The following is a 14,898-nucleotide window of genomic DNA, read 5'->3' as shown; positions in this document are numbered from 1 at the left end:
CATCTCAAGTGTCAAATACCAAATGTGAACTAAAAACAGCGACAAAAGGCCGTTCGCTGCAAAAGATAAAAGACGGCAAAAGGATAACCGTCCGGAGCCATTAATCACGCATGTTGTCACGTATGGCGAACTGGGGCCAGCCCTCTGCTTGGCTGCCAGCTCGTCAGAGGGTGCGGGCGGCGTCGCGGAATTAATTGCCAGCCGAACACGCCGCGTGAGAGAAAAGATGAGACGGTGGATCGAAGCGGGTGCCGACAAAAGAAAGCCATCAACGGTCGCTTTCCGGGATGGAAGACAGAAAAAAAGAAAGTACTGGAGTGAGAAACCCACCCTCCCCCCCTTCCCGGTTCCCATCTCAAGCTCCTCGAAAATATATTATTTTAGAAGGAAAGAAGCCGTGCGAACTAAGAACTCGTTGGATTCACTAGAAATAAAAGAAAAAAAAAAAAGTATGGTCAACTAAAAAATAATAAAATAATTAAAATTTTTTCTTTTATAAAAAATAAAAAATCCATATAAAATTCATTTTTTACATAATGTCTTTAATTGTAATAGCTTATATATTTTTTCACGCAGTCAATTTTTTAAAAGTATAAAATATATTTTACACAATGTTTTTCAGAAAAATACTAAATATCAAATATGTTTTTTATATTATTTTTTATGATCAACTGTGCTAAAATTAATTTTTTTAGATATAATATACTTAGATATTAATTTTTTTAAAAAATATATCTTAATGAGGTAAAACCAACCCATCTCCAATCCATGCATGCGAACGAGAAATTATACCATCGAACGTACTCCATATCGCTCCATCCATATCTCCCACTTGCGACCGACTCGGCCCCGCTCAGCCCTCTCGATCTCCGGCACCACTGCTCCTACCAACCATACTTTACTTCGTTCAAAAGTTCAACTCCAAAACCAAAACAAACACCCCTCTCTCTCTATACCTTTTTTCCAAAATATATTCTTCCTCTGATAACTATTACTCGGTCGAAGACGGCAAGACCCCAATCGCTAGTCCAATCATCTCTTCATTTTGTTAAAGGAGTTGGAAGATAAGATGAAGTACCACTCAGAGGAAGTGGATAGTAGGAGCTGTGGAGAGCTCAAGAAACAAAAGAAGATGGCAGAGGAGGAGGGGAGTAGAAGAGGAGGGGATGAGTCGAGTAATGAGGTGGTCAAGAGGCGGAGAGGCCGCCCGCCGGGATCCAAGAACAAGCCCCAGCCCCCTGTTGTCATCACCCGCGAGTTTACCGATTCCTCCCCCGCCATGCGGCCGTACGTCTTCGAGATCCCTGCCGGCCGCGACGTCGCTGCAGCCCTCGCCGACTTCTCCCGCCGCCGTGCCCTCGGCTTGTGCGTCCTCTCCGCTGCAGGCCCCGTCGCCAGCGTCACACTCCGCCAGTCACCCTTGCCGGTGGAGGGATCCCCCTCCGCCGCCGCCGTGGTGACGTTAGGCGGCGGGTTCGAGATGCTCTCTATCTCCGCCACCTTCTTCCCGCCGTCCCTCCCCGCCGCGCCCGGCGGCGTGTTCTCGGTGTCGCTAGCAGGGCCGCAGGGGAGGGTGGTTGGGGGGATGGTGGCGGGGCCGCTGGTGGCTGCTGGAACGGTGGTGGTGGTGGCGGCGGCATTCGCACAGCACATCTTCCACCGGCTGCCGGTGGAGGAGGAACCGGCCGGTTCGGCCTCGGCCTCGCTCTCCGGCGGCGGTGGAGGTGGCGATGAAGTTGCTGCCTACCCTCATCAAGATGAAGATGATCATAATGATCATGATGCAGAAGCGCAGTATCACTACCAACACCACCATTATCATCGCCATCAACTTCATGGATCGTCCGATGGTACACCGATCTACCCTGGTCACTTCCCTCCCAATATTCTATGGACTCTCCCCGCCCGCTCCCCGCATCTACCACCACCACCACCTTATCGATTCACTTGATATTATTTTCTTGTTTATTGTCAAAAAAAAATCTGATCGATCTGTTTTTTTTTTGTTTTTAGTATTTGGTTTTGATTGTTAATGAGATTGTTATGTAGTAAGAGAAGGTTAATTAGGAAGTAGTTAGTTCTCATCAGGAATAAACTTTGGAGGCTTATATGATGAACTGGATAAGGCTGGTATGATGGTATGTGGCCTCTTAATGTTGGCTTTTCCATTCTTCTTTTTCTTTCATTCTTTTTGGTGTATATGTATCTGTTTGGGTCTTTTCTGCATAAAGGAGGACTAAGGTATAGATTAAGGTTGAAGGTTTGGAGTAGGATTTAAACAAAGTAAGGTGGAAGGGGGCAGCCTTAAGAAGGTGCACTAGAAACAGGGTGAAAAATGGATTACTTGTTACCTTTTCTCTTCTCTCTTCATGAGAAGAAGAGAAGAACGTAGTTTGGCAATCTGATCTGATCTAGCATGTGGCAGAAGTTAGGAGTAGCATGACAAACTTGACCTAATCTCCAGTTTCCATTGTCTTTTTTGGGGTAAGCGAGAGCTGGTCACCAAATGACCTCAAGTACAATTCAAAGGACTTTTCTCTGCTAACAAAATTATATTTTTGAAAGTTGATGACTGAAAAATAATTTTTAAATATTTGGTTGGTCATTAAAAAAATTAGCATAATTCAAAATAATTATGTTTGATTGGAACTCATGTAAAATATCTTTTTTATCTTTAATAAAAAGAAAGATCTTATTTTATTTTATATAAAAATTTAAAAATATGTTTTTAAAAAAAATATCTCAAGTTTCAACTCATGTGAATTTGATTTTTCTATTTTTTATTTTTTTTTTTTGATACATGGAAAGTTTATTCTCATAAAAAAGCTATTAATTCTCTTTTCTGAAAATTTCGATCAAATATGATTTAGCTCTTCCGTTTATTACATTCACCCACTTTTCTTCCTTTTTTTTTTCTGCAAATCAACTGAGTTCTAAGTTTATCATCCGCCGAGTCTTGGTGGATGAAGAGCCATCGGTGTTAAATTTCAAAAAATCAGAGGGAAGGGGGTGCGATTTAACCCATCTATCAGTCTTACTTCTTTTTGATCATGTCCTTAGGGCCACAATATTCTACGGCCATAGCCCGGGATGCCCTCAAAGAGGGTTCTGGCTCTGCCCCCCAAATGAGCCACAGAGCAGTGGCAATGACACTCATTCCCCAGTCTCCACTGTACTTGAAACTGCAATCCAGGCATCATCACCTCTCTGCGCTTTGTTGTCTGGCTCTGGGTTCTATTTTTTCCCCCCTCAAAACAATGGTATTTTTTTAATGATTTTGAAAGTAAACTTGTATTAAATATTTTTTGTTTATAAAGAAACTGAATGGTTTCTTTCCTAGGAGAATTATAGGTCTTCTAGAATTACTTGTCTCCAACTATCAGACATAGCATTAGATCTCAACTATAATCTTGTGTTCATGAATATAGATACCATGAAACGAGCATTAGAGCACAGGATTCATTAGACCTCCATAATTAGATGTGCTTGGGTGGAAGTAGCACTAGGATGGTGACCTCTTCGACAAGTCTTCATGTTACGCCAAAACAAGACATTGGCTCACGGCATCTCCAACCTGTTTCTCAAAAAGACAACGAAAACACAGGCTAAGCCATAGCCCAATAATTCCCAAATTCAACATCTGGGTGGCGTTTTCTCATTGTCTGATTTGGAAATTCTTTAACTAAAGACTCGTTTGGCTTGCGGGGAAAGGGAGGGAGGAAGTGCGGTCAATAGAAATAATAAAGAAAGACTTTTTATTTGATTGAAGTTTTTAAAAAAGAGAGATAGAAAAGTAGTATTCTTATGAAAATAAGATTCCTATCTTTTGTTAGATTACTTTGTCTTCTGGGTAATTAGCTACCCCTATATTATGTCATTTCAGTATTGTTATTAGCTAACAGTAAGCTCTTGCCTACCTTCAGTCCTTCCAAAAAAAAATTCTACCATATATCTAGTAGTACAAATATATACCGTTTCCTTTCCAAAAGATCTAGCAAAAATTAGAAGAAGATAATATTGCTTAGAATCCTGAGGAGTTGCTTTAAGATGTGTCACAACCTAGAATTTTACCTAAAATAGTTTGTCGGAAAGTATTTTTTTTAGATTGCTTAGTCTTATATAAGTACATGAGGTCCTCACATACTTTTTTTGTTCAACCTCTGAAATTTTCGTCAGGCTAAAAGTTCAAATCTATTTAACTTTAATTACAAGCACCACGATCGGCTCGTAGTCAGCCTTCATAAATTCGTACTGTAGTGTCATCTAGTCCATATAGGCTATATCCCGAGTTCGCTCTGATATCATTTGTCGTAATTTAGAACTTCTCCCAAAATGGTTATTAGCTAGATATTATTTTTTTGGATTCATTAGTCTTGTATAAGTATCTAATATCTACCCCGCATGGGTCCTCACAAGATGAGGTACAATATCATTCTTTGGTTTGAGATTTGATGACATCCTGGTATCTCTCTCATAAATGATACCTGGATTGGAGTGAGAATCAAAGTATTAGCCCAACAGAAGGTATCTAATAATGCATTATTTAGGTGCTAATAAGAACAGCCAAATAGTTCAGAAACTGATTTTGGTGAAGTGATTACTTTGGCTACTTGAACAGACATTCTGCAGCGCAAAGGCAACTCTCAAGTATGCCACCTCCATGCACTTGCATGCAATAGCAGCAACTTCAGTTTTTCCATTCTAGATATATATCCTAACCTGAATCAACTGGATCTTGATCATTTGATTCAGATTGCATTAGTTTTGACATTGATCGGTTTGGTTTTAGGTTCATAAATTGAGTGCGAACGTTGGTGGCTTCTTTCATCCCCATGGTCACCGTGGTGCAACTTGATTATGAGTGGCTAGTGCATAAACGCTGTCAACCCCTTGTGGTTGGGAATCTCCTGAACTTGAGAACGGAGACACTATTAGTCTTTGCCATGGAAGATGGAAACCACAGCTGGCCTCTCTTTTCCCCACTCTGTTAAGCCTTCAAGTGCAAAGAACATTCAGTTGCTTCACAATAGATCGGGTACCATGGAACATCGTTCTCAGCCTTCCTCTTACACAACTAAAAGAACTCAGAGATCTTGCTGACATCCTAAAATTAATTCGACCAAAAAACATGTTGGACACTCTATTCTTGGTGTTGGTATGCTTTAAGGGCATGTTTGGTTTGAGAAAGTTGGATTTTGGAATGAAAATAAGAACGAAAATAGGAATGAGTGATTTCCATTTTAGTTGTTTAGTTATAAGAAGTTCCAAATCCATTTCTATTTCAAGAAGGAATTGAAATACCCCAACTATCCGAAACTCAATCCCGGCTCTTGCTCCGGTACTTAAATCCTATTTCACCAATTTTACTTAAAAAAATAATGTTTCAAAAATAACTCTTTGTTTAATTGATTTTAAAAAAAATTTAATCAAAAATGTTTCAATTACAGTCACAAACCCAATGCATCGAAAAATATAATTATGTTGATTCCAATTCGGATTTCGATTCTGGTAGCCAACTAAATGCACCCCAAATGTATTCTCAATTAGTTCCTTCCATCAATTCATAAATCAAGGTGGGCTTGGATGCCCAGATGCACCAACAATATGGAGGCCTGGAATCCTGCCGAAGATATAGACTTCTTAGTGTTAGCATTAACACAATCGGCACCTTTTGGAGAAGATAGAGGATATCCTCATTTGCTATAGGTTTGCTAGAAAACTATCGCATGCTGTTCCCTCGGCAACTGACCTCCATAGCACCATTACTTCCCTCAAATCAGCTTGGACAAAGATCAGAAATTAAGAACAGAAAAAGAAAACCATCTTCCTGCAGATAAGGAACTATCAGCTGCACTCTGTATTTATGTATATTGATGAAAATGGAATAAGAGAATTTTCTTTTAAACGAAGAAATAGAGGCGTGCGGTCAATATTTTTAAGTGATGATCAAGCTTTGCATGAAAGAAAATCGAAAATTGATATCATAATAGCCAACGGTAAACTCCTCCCAAACCCAATGGCCAGACCATATATCATAATAAAGGATTTTTTTGTATGAATATCCTTCTAAATATCAAATTTTGCATGAATATCCTTACAAAATTGATATTTGCATGTATACCCTCGTAAACTCTGTTATTGTGCAAATGCCCATAATATAACGGTTGTTCTAACAGTGTTAAGAAAAATCATATTTATATTAATTAAAAATAAAATAAAATTTTAAAATTATGCTATTATCTCTGTTTTCTTCTTCTGCCATCGGAATCGTGATCTATTTGCATGTCTACCCATTAAGATATTTTAATCATTTTAATTTGAAACCATTAATTTTTTAACGTCGTTAGATAGCATGGGTACATATGGAAAAATAAAAATAAAAAAAAAAGAATAGAATAGCAAAATAAGTATTTACGAGGATATACATGCAAATATCAATTTAAAAGAATATTTATTTATACTCTAATATTTAGAAAGAAGAGTATACACGTAAAAAAAATATTCTATAATATAAGCAACAATTATGAAAACCGGTTCGTGATCCGTCCGGCGGCAAGGAACGCCAAGAACAGATCCCAAGTAGCCGGAGACGAAGGAACGGGGCCGGAATTCCTCCTCAATCATTTTAATAAAAGGCCAGTCCTTCTATAGAGTCCCTACCCCACCTCCACTTTCTTTTCTTAGGGTCAGGGCTTCATGGAGGAGGCGGATGCGGAGGCGGCGACCTCGCACTCCGCCACCGCGGCCCCACGGAGGCCGCCGCGCCTCCGCGGGGGCGCGGAGGAGCAGATACGGGTGCGGCGGAAAACCCTTGAGGCGGTCCTCGAGCAGTGCCAGCGAGCGCTCGAGCTCCTCAAAAACGCTGACCTGGACCCGGATCCCGACGCCGTCGACGCGGACGAGGAGGGGAAGAGGAGGGAAGAAGAGGTGTGGGAGGAGGGATTGCCGTTGCAGTCCCCGGCCGCCAGCGATTGCGAAACAGATGAGGTAGATCTCGAATTATTGTAATTCTTGATTGAATTTCCGTTCTGATCCACAATTGATAACCCGAAATGGTGGATAGGATTAAATTCTGATAGTTTTTGTGTAATTTATTCTGATTACGTTATAAAAGTTGAATCTTGGCAAGGGGGGTCTATGATTGGGGTGGAAGGTGTATATCTTATATTTTACAATTCTTTCGATGATGGAAAACGTAAGGAGGATTTGGTTTTGATTTCTCTTTTATCTGCTTATTAAAATAATTTATGTTTTAGAGCTGAGGTAGCAGAATTTCATCAGAAGTCTTCTAGTACCAAGATTTAGAGGTTTGTGAAATTGTTTTTTTTTTTTTTGTGGTAAAAGCGGCAATTCATATTGTTCTAATGTGAGTACAACCTGCCAAGTGAGAAGAAAGTAAAAAGTACAAAGGGGGCGGGAGTCCTACTATGGACATCCATAAGAACTCCCCGAAATGTCGTGCAACATAGGAGGCGACCCAGTTTACCATCCTGTTTGCCTCTAAGAAGGTTTGTGAAATTGTTTGAAACTGCAAATAATGTAGGTAGATACTTTACAGATTATTTATGGAGGATCTGAACCCAAACAACTTGATGTTCCAATCTTTGGTTAGCAGGCATAATTATGTTTCGATTTATTTGATTGAGAGTCAGACTAGAGCTTGTGGAACCTGGTCTGTTATCTATCTTGCAGTTCTTTGATGTAGCAGCACTTCCAGAATGTAAGGATAGTAATAATCTGGTAACCAAAAAGAAAGAAAAAAAATCTGTTATTTGCTCCTGCAAATATTGGAGAAGTCTTGAAATACAGGTTTAACTTTATGGAAATTTATGCTGAATAATTGGTTTTGTAGGCAAAACATATGCTTTTCATAATGATGCCAAGATCTCGTTGGTTCGATATCCATGGTAGGACTAGTAATTGCCATTCATTTCCAATTTGCTGACTGTTTTATCCTGTACTGTGAGAATGGCTTGGGAAAAGTGGGTGCGTTTTGAATTCCTATTAATTCACTTTGAATGAATGTCTGTTGTAGTGTTGATCTGCATATAAATCTTTGACTGGATTCTGGATTGAAGAGATGGTACACATGATGGTTTAATTAATAAATTATAGAGTTCATTTTTTCCACTTAGTGATTTTAGATTACTTTGCAGTTGGATGTGATCAAGGAATAATACAAGGTCCCACTTATTGGCAAGAATGTGCGGTTGCCATTTTTAGTTGAAGTTTCTGCATACTATGGTTCTATAATAAGTCTATATCTTCTGTTTTAGCCGAAGATTTCAAGTGAAATACTTAGTGGATGGAAGACAACTAGGTACTAGAAAGGGCATGCATATAATAAACTTTGGGCAATAGGCAGGTTTGTGAATTTAACAAGAAAAGGGTGAATCATGAAAATTTAGGAAGTGAAGTGAAAGCAACTACATAAAAAGGATCATGAGTGACACATGTGACTTTAGAAGATATGATTATGATTATTGGTCTACAAAATATCTTGGTTATTTGGTTTGTCATGTGGTTGAATCGCGCATAAATAAAATTTGCGTCCACCAAAGTTACATTGTCTCATTTGGGCTGCTCCGAAATTATCCATCCTCGAACCCCCGATCATCAAGCTTCTCTTGATTTTTGATTTGCTTACTTCATAATATCTTATTTCATCCCATTTTATAGGCTGGATTTCCGTAGTAACTGTCATACATATGTTCAGAACTTGTTTGCAATAGAAAGTTTGTGCCTGTCTGAATTTGCAAAATGCTAGATTTGTCTGGAAGTATCAAAACGTAGTTCTATCTATTAACCACTTTAAATCAACTGAAAACAGCTTAAATAAACAAAAGCTTTTTCCTTGGCATATCTCACTGTACCTTTAGTAACCTTTCGATAGAGTCACATCTTTCTAAGACAGTGCAAATACATCATGGCATGCCATTGTGAGCCCTTTATCTGCATTGGCATGATACACATTATAGTTGCAGGAATCTTGTGAATTGCCATGAGAACGATTTCAGGTGTGGAATAGTAATATGGCTTGCAAAAAAATTTGGAAGAAAAAATGAATACTAAAGCTACAATTGAAGCCAAGATTAACGTTATCAAAGTACAGCATGTTGATTGACATATCTGTGAGCACCAAGATTCAGAAGCTTCATTTCATCTAGGCCAGTAGGTTTAAATCTGAATAGTTTTGGCAGTCCTAGCAATCTAAGTTTAAGTTTTGGAGTTTTCAAATGAATAGAATTATAAAATTTGGGAAACACAATACGGAAGCACTTCAAGCAATTTTTCTGATACCATTTCAGAGAATAATAGTACATGGATGCATCCAAATTCATGCTTGCAAAATAAAATGAGATTAATCAAGAGTTTGGATTGCTTTGGTCAGGTTGGAGGGACAAAACTTGAGAAGAGATGTGATTGACTGAGGTAATTAGGATGTGGGTTGGTTAGAGAACCCGAGGCAGTCTATCTTTAAATTTGAATGAGATTTTTATCTAGTAAAGAAACTATGTATTTTTCGACTTTACATGCATACTTGACCTATATAATATAAAACTTTAGTAAGCGGATTAGTTTTTTCCTAACATGGACAAATATTAACAGGCTCAAGGATCTCAAATCACTCTTTTTAATATAATGTAGATTATATTCTTTCAAACCTTCAAGTTCTTAGGTTCTCCAGTCTTACACTTTTAAACTGATCCAGAACAATAAACAAATGTTTATGAACAACTAAAAAAGAAACCAATAAATTTCAGAAAATTAGACTAGAAAACTTTTCAAATTATAATATGTGACTTGTTAAAGATCTTATCCTCACATGTGCACTAGTTGTGAATTTTGGTTATTTAGTGATACTTCATGAAAATGTAGGCATGGTTAATAAAGCCTAAAAGTTGTAGCATGACAAAATCTGAAGAGACATATGTTTCCATTAAATTCATTGCAGCCCAACAGCTGTGTGCTTGCGGATCTATCCAAAACTTGTCAAAGCCAAGTTTAATCTTTCAAAAAGTCTTCCCATAGTTTTGATTAATTACCTAGATGCAACTCAAGAAGAAGATAAGAAATAATCTTATAATAAAGTTAGTAGATTTTTTGGCTTAGTTTCAGCCAAAATTGGCAAACATTTGATGATAACAAAGTGTACTAAATTTGTTTTGGCCAGAACATTTCAGTCTAGATTGAAATCTTAAACTTTGCCATTTATTAGTGAGCCATAATTGGGGAACTTGAAGTAAAAGATTTTAGCTTGATGTTAAATGTTTATTTTGCTTTTTTACACCAATATGCGCATTTATGATTCTTATATATACACAGTTTAAAATTTATATAATTATTGACATTTTAAATTGTTTAAAGTCAGTGATTTTATCTTATTATTTATAACAAAATGGTGAATTATGAAAAAGATTGGATATAATAATTAAATGTTTGTCTAACTGAAAGTGTGTTTTAGCTGTATGTTTCCTTTCTATTCCCTAGTGCTGCTACTTGTGGTAGTATAGTATGTTGTGATAATTTATAATTAGTGAAGGACCTGTGGTACTTTAGAACTTTGTTTTATCTCCAAAGCATATGCTGTTAATCCAGTTCTTGCTTAGGATTTTTATGTTATGATATATTTGGTTATTTCTCTCAACTTTATCTTGTATATTAAACTCAAATTCCTAATGGAATTTTCCTAGTCTACGGCCATTTTGGAGTCACATCTTCCATGTAACCTGATATCTTAAACTATATAAAAGTGGTTTAATTTTACAATATTCAATTCCAAAAATAACCCTAATCAGAATAGTCTATTAAATGTTTAAAATATTATATTACTATAGTAACTCTAATTAGATTTCTCTCTTCAAAAGTTTAAGTCTTCTATTGAAGAAGGAATTCTAACATTAATGAGCTTTGAGAGAAGATCTGATTAGCAAGAAATAAAAAATGTAAACACTCTTAAAAAGATATCTTAGTATATTCGAATTGTAAAAAATTTTAGAGGGGGAGAAAAAGAGATAAGAAAAATTAATTGTAAATTAATTGTTTTCAGATTTAATAATTAAAATTAATATTGAATTATCATAAATCTAAAATCTTTAGCAGTCACATGCATCCAACATGCGTATTATAGTTAGAACTATATGAGAGTGGAAATATTTCCCAGCTTTTTGCACCTCTGTTCCAAAAATGCCACAATTCTTAAAATACCCCTGTTGTTAGAAGTGAAAAAGAAAACTTCTTACATCTCCACTGCAAGACTGCTTGAGGGAGTCTAGACCTACTTAAGCTATGAGCCTGAGCCTTAGGCTCCCATCCAATTTCATTAGGGCTTGATATGAAATTAACAAAAAAAACATTTGACATATTTTTTCTAAGATTACTCGAGGACATTGAGACCCAGTTAGGTTGTCACCTCAAGCTTTTCTTGAACTCCTAAGAATAGGCCTTTTAATGTAAATTTGGTTTTGTTTTATAAAGAGGAAAAAAGAAAAGCTGATATAAAACTTGAAGTTTTATTATGATTATGCAACATTAATCTATGATGGCATTTTGTAAATATGACAAGCTATACTATAATAGCACTCGAGGCTATTGACCTACCATTTTTATGGCATTTGGGCTCGGCAAACATGCTAGAACTCCAATCCTAACCAAGCTACAACAGTGAGAGACCTCAACGGAATCCATTGGAGACCCCCCTCCTGCCTCCCTTTTTGGTAGCCCTCTAGAGCTAAGTCATTGGTTCTTGCCACCTAGACTAGCTTAGAGGCACATGCTCTGACTGAAGCCCAAGGGTTCGAGAATGATAACCCTTCTCCAGACAAGCTATACCATGATAAAAAGTAATATGTATTTTTGTTTTTTTTTTCTTTTGCACATGCACTTCCCCTAGTCTCCTCATGTTCAAGAGAAAAGACAGTTGTGCTACAATGTTAATGAATAACTGAAAGTGCTTGTCGTATATTTGTGTGTTTATTACAGAAGATTACTGTAAAAGGGAACAGTTGCGTACGTATCAACCATGCAGACTATAAAATGTGTGCTTGTGTGTGATTATTTGCTCTACTAGGTGGAATGCCATGTAACAGCTCTTAACTTCAGGACTTTTACTTTACAAAATATTTGATACCCTCATTTGTTATGCAGCGTCAACTTCTCAAGTCCAAAGTTGAATCACCTAACTTTCTGGAAAAACTTGGTAGTGTCCACATGTCAGTTGCTCAAACTAGTCATGGTATGCATTGAACATACCAAACTGATTGTATTATTCTATTGTTCTCAAGTACTTTTATATCTCATCTCGTTTATGAATATATCGCAATTTGATATGTTATTGATCTTCGAAGAACTAATATATTCCTTATTGTGGGTTCTGATAAATTTCCAAGTTTTAGTCATAATTGCTGATGGAGATCTTTTATGGCAGCAGATGATAATTCATCTTGGGATATGGTTAGTGCTGATGATTTGTGGGAAGATGAGCTTGTTGTTGGGGAGACTGAATCAGACCAAGATGATTATGTTCTTGTTAGACAAGTGGACATCGTGGACGGCATGGCATGCTTCATGGCTGCATACCTATTATCATTAGAGCAAACTAAAGTATGCCAAACATTTCCATTATTAGTCGCTAGGTTTTCAGCTTGTTAACCCTTCAAGTACTATACTGTACTGGCTGGCAATATGACAATTCTTTTGCTCAGACCTTCCTGTCTTGACATCTTGTTAATTAACTGTTCAAGTTGCATTTTCACCATGATTCCTTTTTTTATATAAACTAATAAAATTTAATGGATTATACCTATCTCAAAGTAAGATATTTCTGTATCTGAGCTAATAGAAAGTTCTATTTAGGTGACCCAATGCTTTCATTTATAAGGTTTTGAATTATAATTTTTCTTAATTACCTTTGTATGTTTTCTTACTTAGCACCTTATTATGCAGGAACTAACCCCCAATCAACTGCAAGAAGGTAAGTGCCTTTGATCTATTTCCATAAAATGTATATGATAAGTCATTGCGTCTTACTTCATTCTTAATTATCAGAAATAAACTTCATGTTTCTTATGCATGCTTTTTGCCTCGTTTTGTTGGGCCCTTTTAGCTCTTAGTAAAACATTCTCTGTAAAAAAGAAGAAGAGTAGGCTTCAAAAGGCATGGAATAGAAGCAAAGTTGTTTACAATGTTGCTTCTTGGAGTGCAACTGCTGTTGGGTAAGTTCTCTGCGCAGATAGATTGTTAGATTTGAATCACTGCATACACCACAAAACAAGCAGGTGCACACATGTTTGTGCACATACAGATACTAGGCAATGGCACTAGAGGTTTAAATGTTAATCTTGCTTATTCCATGATTTATCCTACATGCTACAATCATGGCTTTTTCCCCCACCCAGTTGGATTTCGTCTGTTTTTTAGTTCCAAGAATTCTGGCACTGGTTAATCATAAAATGCACAAATGTAACTCTCATCAAATCATTTAGAGGCCTAGTTTCCCATTTGTATCTTGTTCAGAAATATTGTCATGCTGAATCTCTCCAGTCTCTAGTCCAATATCAGTGAAAGCATCAGACATTTTATCTGAAAGTTGGTTTTCAAGGATTGCAACATGTTGATAATCCCTTGTATTAAGATTTAAGATAGAATGTAATTTTTACATTCTTAATGTTCGTGGCATGTAAACTGGTAGTAGCAGGAGATTATATTACCTGTCTTTAATTATTATTAAATAGCAGTAAGATTTACTCTTATCAAGATTTTCTCTTGGGTCATATCCTGCCCTCACAAGTCAGACGTTCTGGGTTCAAATCACTTGAATGGTGTATTGTCAAGAATTCGGCCCAGGTTATTCGTACATGTATGATTCACCCCTGGGTAAAATTCCTGGGCTTGAGTCTCACCAGCCCAGGCACTTAATATATGGGCAGGATTCCCTCCTTATCTCCAAAAAAAAAGAAAAGAAAGCTAAATAATGTATTCATCTTGACTATATATATAAAAAAAAAAAAAATCATTTTATGATATTCCACTATAAAATCGTTATATTTGTCCTTTAGTTGCATTTTTCTTTTATTTTTTTTTTTAAAGCAGCACTTCTTGCATAGATGCTTTTTTAACTTTCTTCTGAGAGCATTCCTTAAATTGTTTTCTATATTGCAGTTTGTTGATCTAAGGAATTGTCCTTTTTCTGCCTTTCCAGGGTATACCAAAATCCAGCAATTTTAAAGGCAGCTTCTGTGGCTCTTTGGTCATCCTGCCGGGTTATCTCAAAGTTATTCTAAGGCCGTCTATTTTATTGGATGTAATGCTTGAAAGCTATCATTTGCTGGGGAGAATCCAATGCTTAAAATCACAGTGATGCTTCCAGTGCATTGGGAGAACTCAACAGAGCTCGGGAACATTCAACATCATTCCTGGGTGAATTAGACTGCTTCCTCCTTTCCGGGAAAACCTTAACAGAAGCCCCATACGTGTATAACGTTGTTTACACAGTTTCATCGTATATATGAACAAGTTGTCCCTTCACATCCTGGTAAACTTCTAAGCTGTGTGTATATATATATACATATCCTCCAACACCTAGTTCAAGATGCGAAATGCAAGCGGCTAATTGTGGTGTTATTCTTTGAAGTGGCATGACTCCAAATCCTTGCATAATTTTATCTTTTTGTGTGTCAAGGTTTGAGCACGCAACCATCTGAACCAAGTTGTGTGTTGTTAAATTACCTAGTACTGCTGGTCACCGGTTGGTACACGCTGCTCACTTCACTGGGCTGATGTGGCAGCCGAGGATTGCTGCAATACATGAGCATATTAGTGGTGTGGATCCATTACTGATGAATTCAGCAGCGATCTGATAGGTGATCTTTGACTCTTTTCCTTAACTAGTCTAGCAAG

General features: G+C 37.2%; 2 protein-coding genes across 4 annotated transcripts; both read left to right on the top strand.

The window, feature by feature from the left end:
• Nucleotides 1-815: 815 nt before the first annotated feature.
• Nucleotides 816-2,168, top strand: LOC103710993 (AT-hook motif nuclear-localized protein 17-like). Its single transcript, XM_008796949.6, has one exon. The coding sequence runs from the start codon at nt 1,070-1,072 to the stop codon at nt 1,949-1,951; it is 882 nt and encodes a 293-aa protein (XP_008795171.2). The 5' UTR covers nt 816-1,069; the 3' UTR covers nt 1,952-2,168.
• Nucleotides 2,169-6,483: 4,315 nt separating this feature from the next.
• On the top strand, nt 6,484-14,631 carry LOC103710994 (uncharacterized). Of its 3 annotated transcripts, none has more exons than XM_008796951.6 (6): nt 6,484-6,987; nt 12,148-12,235; nt 12,431-12,603; nt 12,946-12,973; nt 13,106-13,214; nt 14,201-14,631. In XM_008796951.6, the coding sequence occupies exons 1-6, from the start codon at nt 6,697-6,699 to the stop codon at nt 14,280-14,282; spliced, it is 771 nt and encodes a 256-aa protein (XP_008795173.3). In that variant the 5' UTR covers nt 6,484-6,696; the 3' UTR covers nt 14,283-14,631. The 3 variants fall into 3 exon arrangements, with proteins under 3 accessions (XP_008795173.3, XP_008795172.3, XP_026662006.3); XM_008796950.6 differs by having other exon boundaries at nt 6,533-6,987; nt 12,428-12,603; XM_026806205.4 differs by lacking the exon at nt 13,106-13,214 and having other exon boundaries at nt 6,533-6,987; nt 12,428-12,603; nt 14,201-14,374.
• The last annotated feature ends 267 nt before the right edge of the window (nt 14,632-14,898 follow it).

Source organism: Phoenix dactylifera, chromosome 5 (genome assembly GCF_051530095.1).
Source record: "Phoenix dactylifera cultivar Ajwa chromosome 5, Ajwa_hap1_PhDact_Kaust_v1.1, whole genome shotgun sequence".
NCBI classification, from domain to species: domain Eukaryota; kingdom Viridiplantae; phylum Streptophyta; class Magnoliopsida; order Arecales; family Arecaceae; genus Phoenix; species Phoenix dactylifera.
The sequence above is the reverse complement of the archived record's forward strand: the minus strand, read 5'-3'. Positions and strand labels throughout refer to the sequence as shown.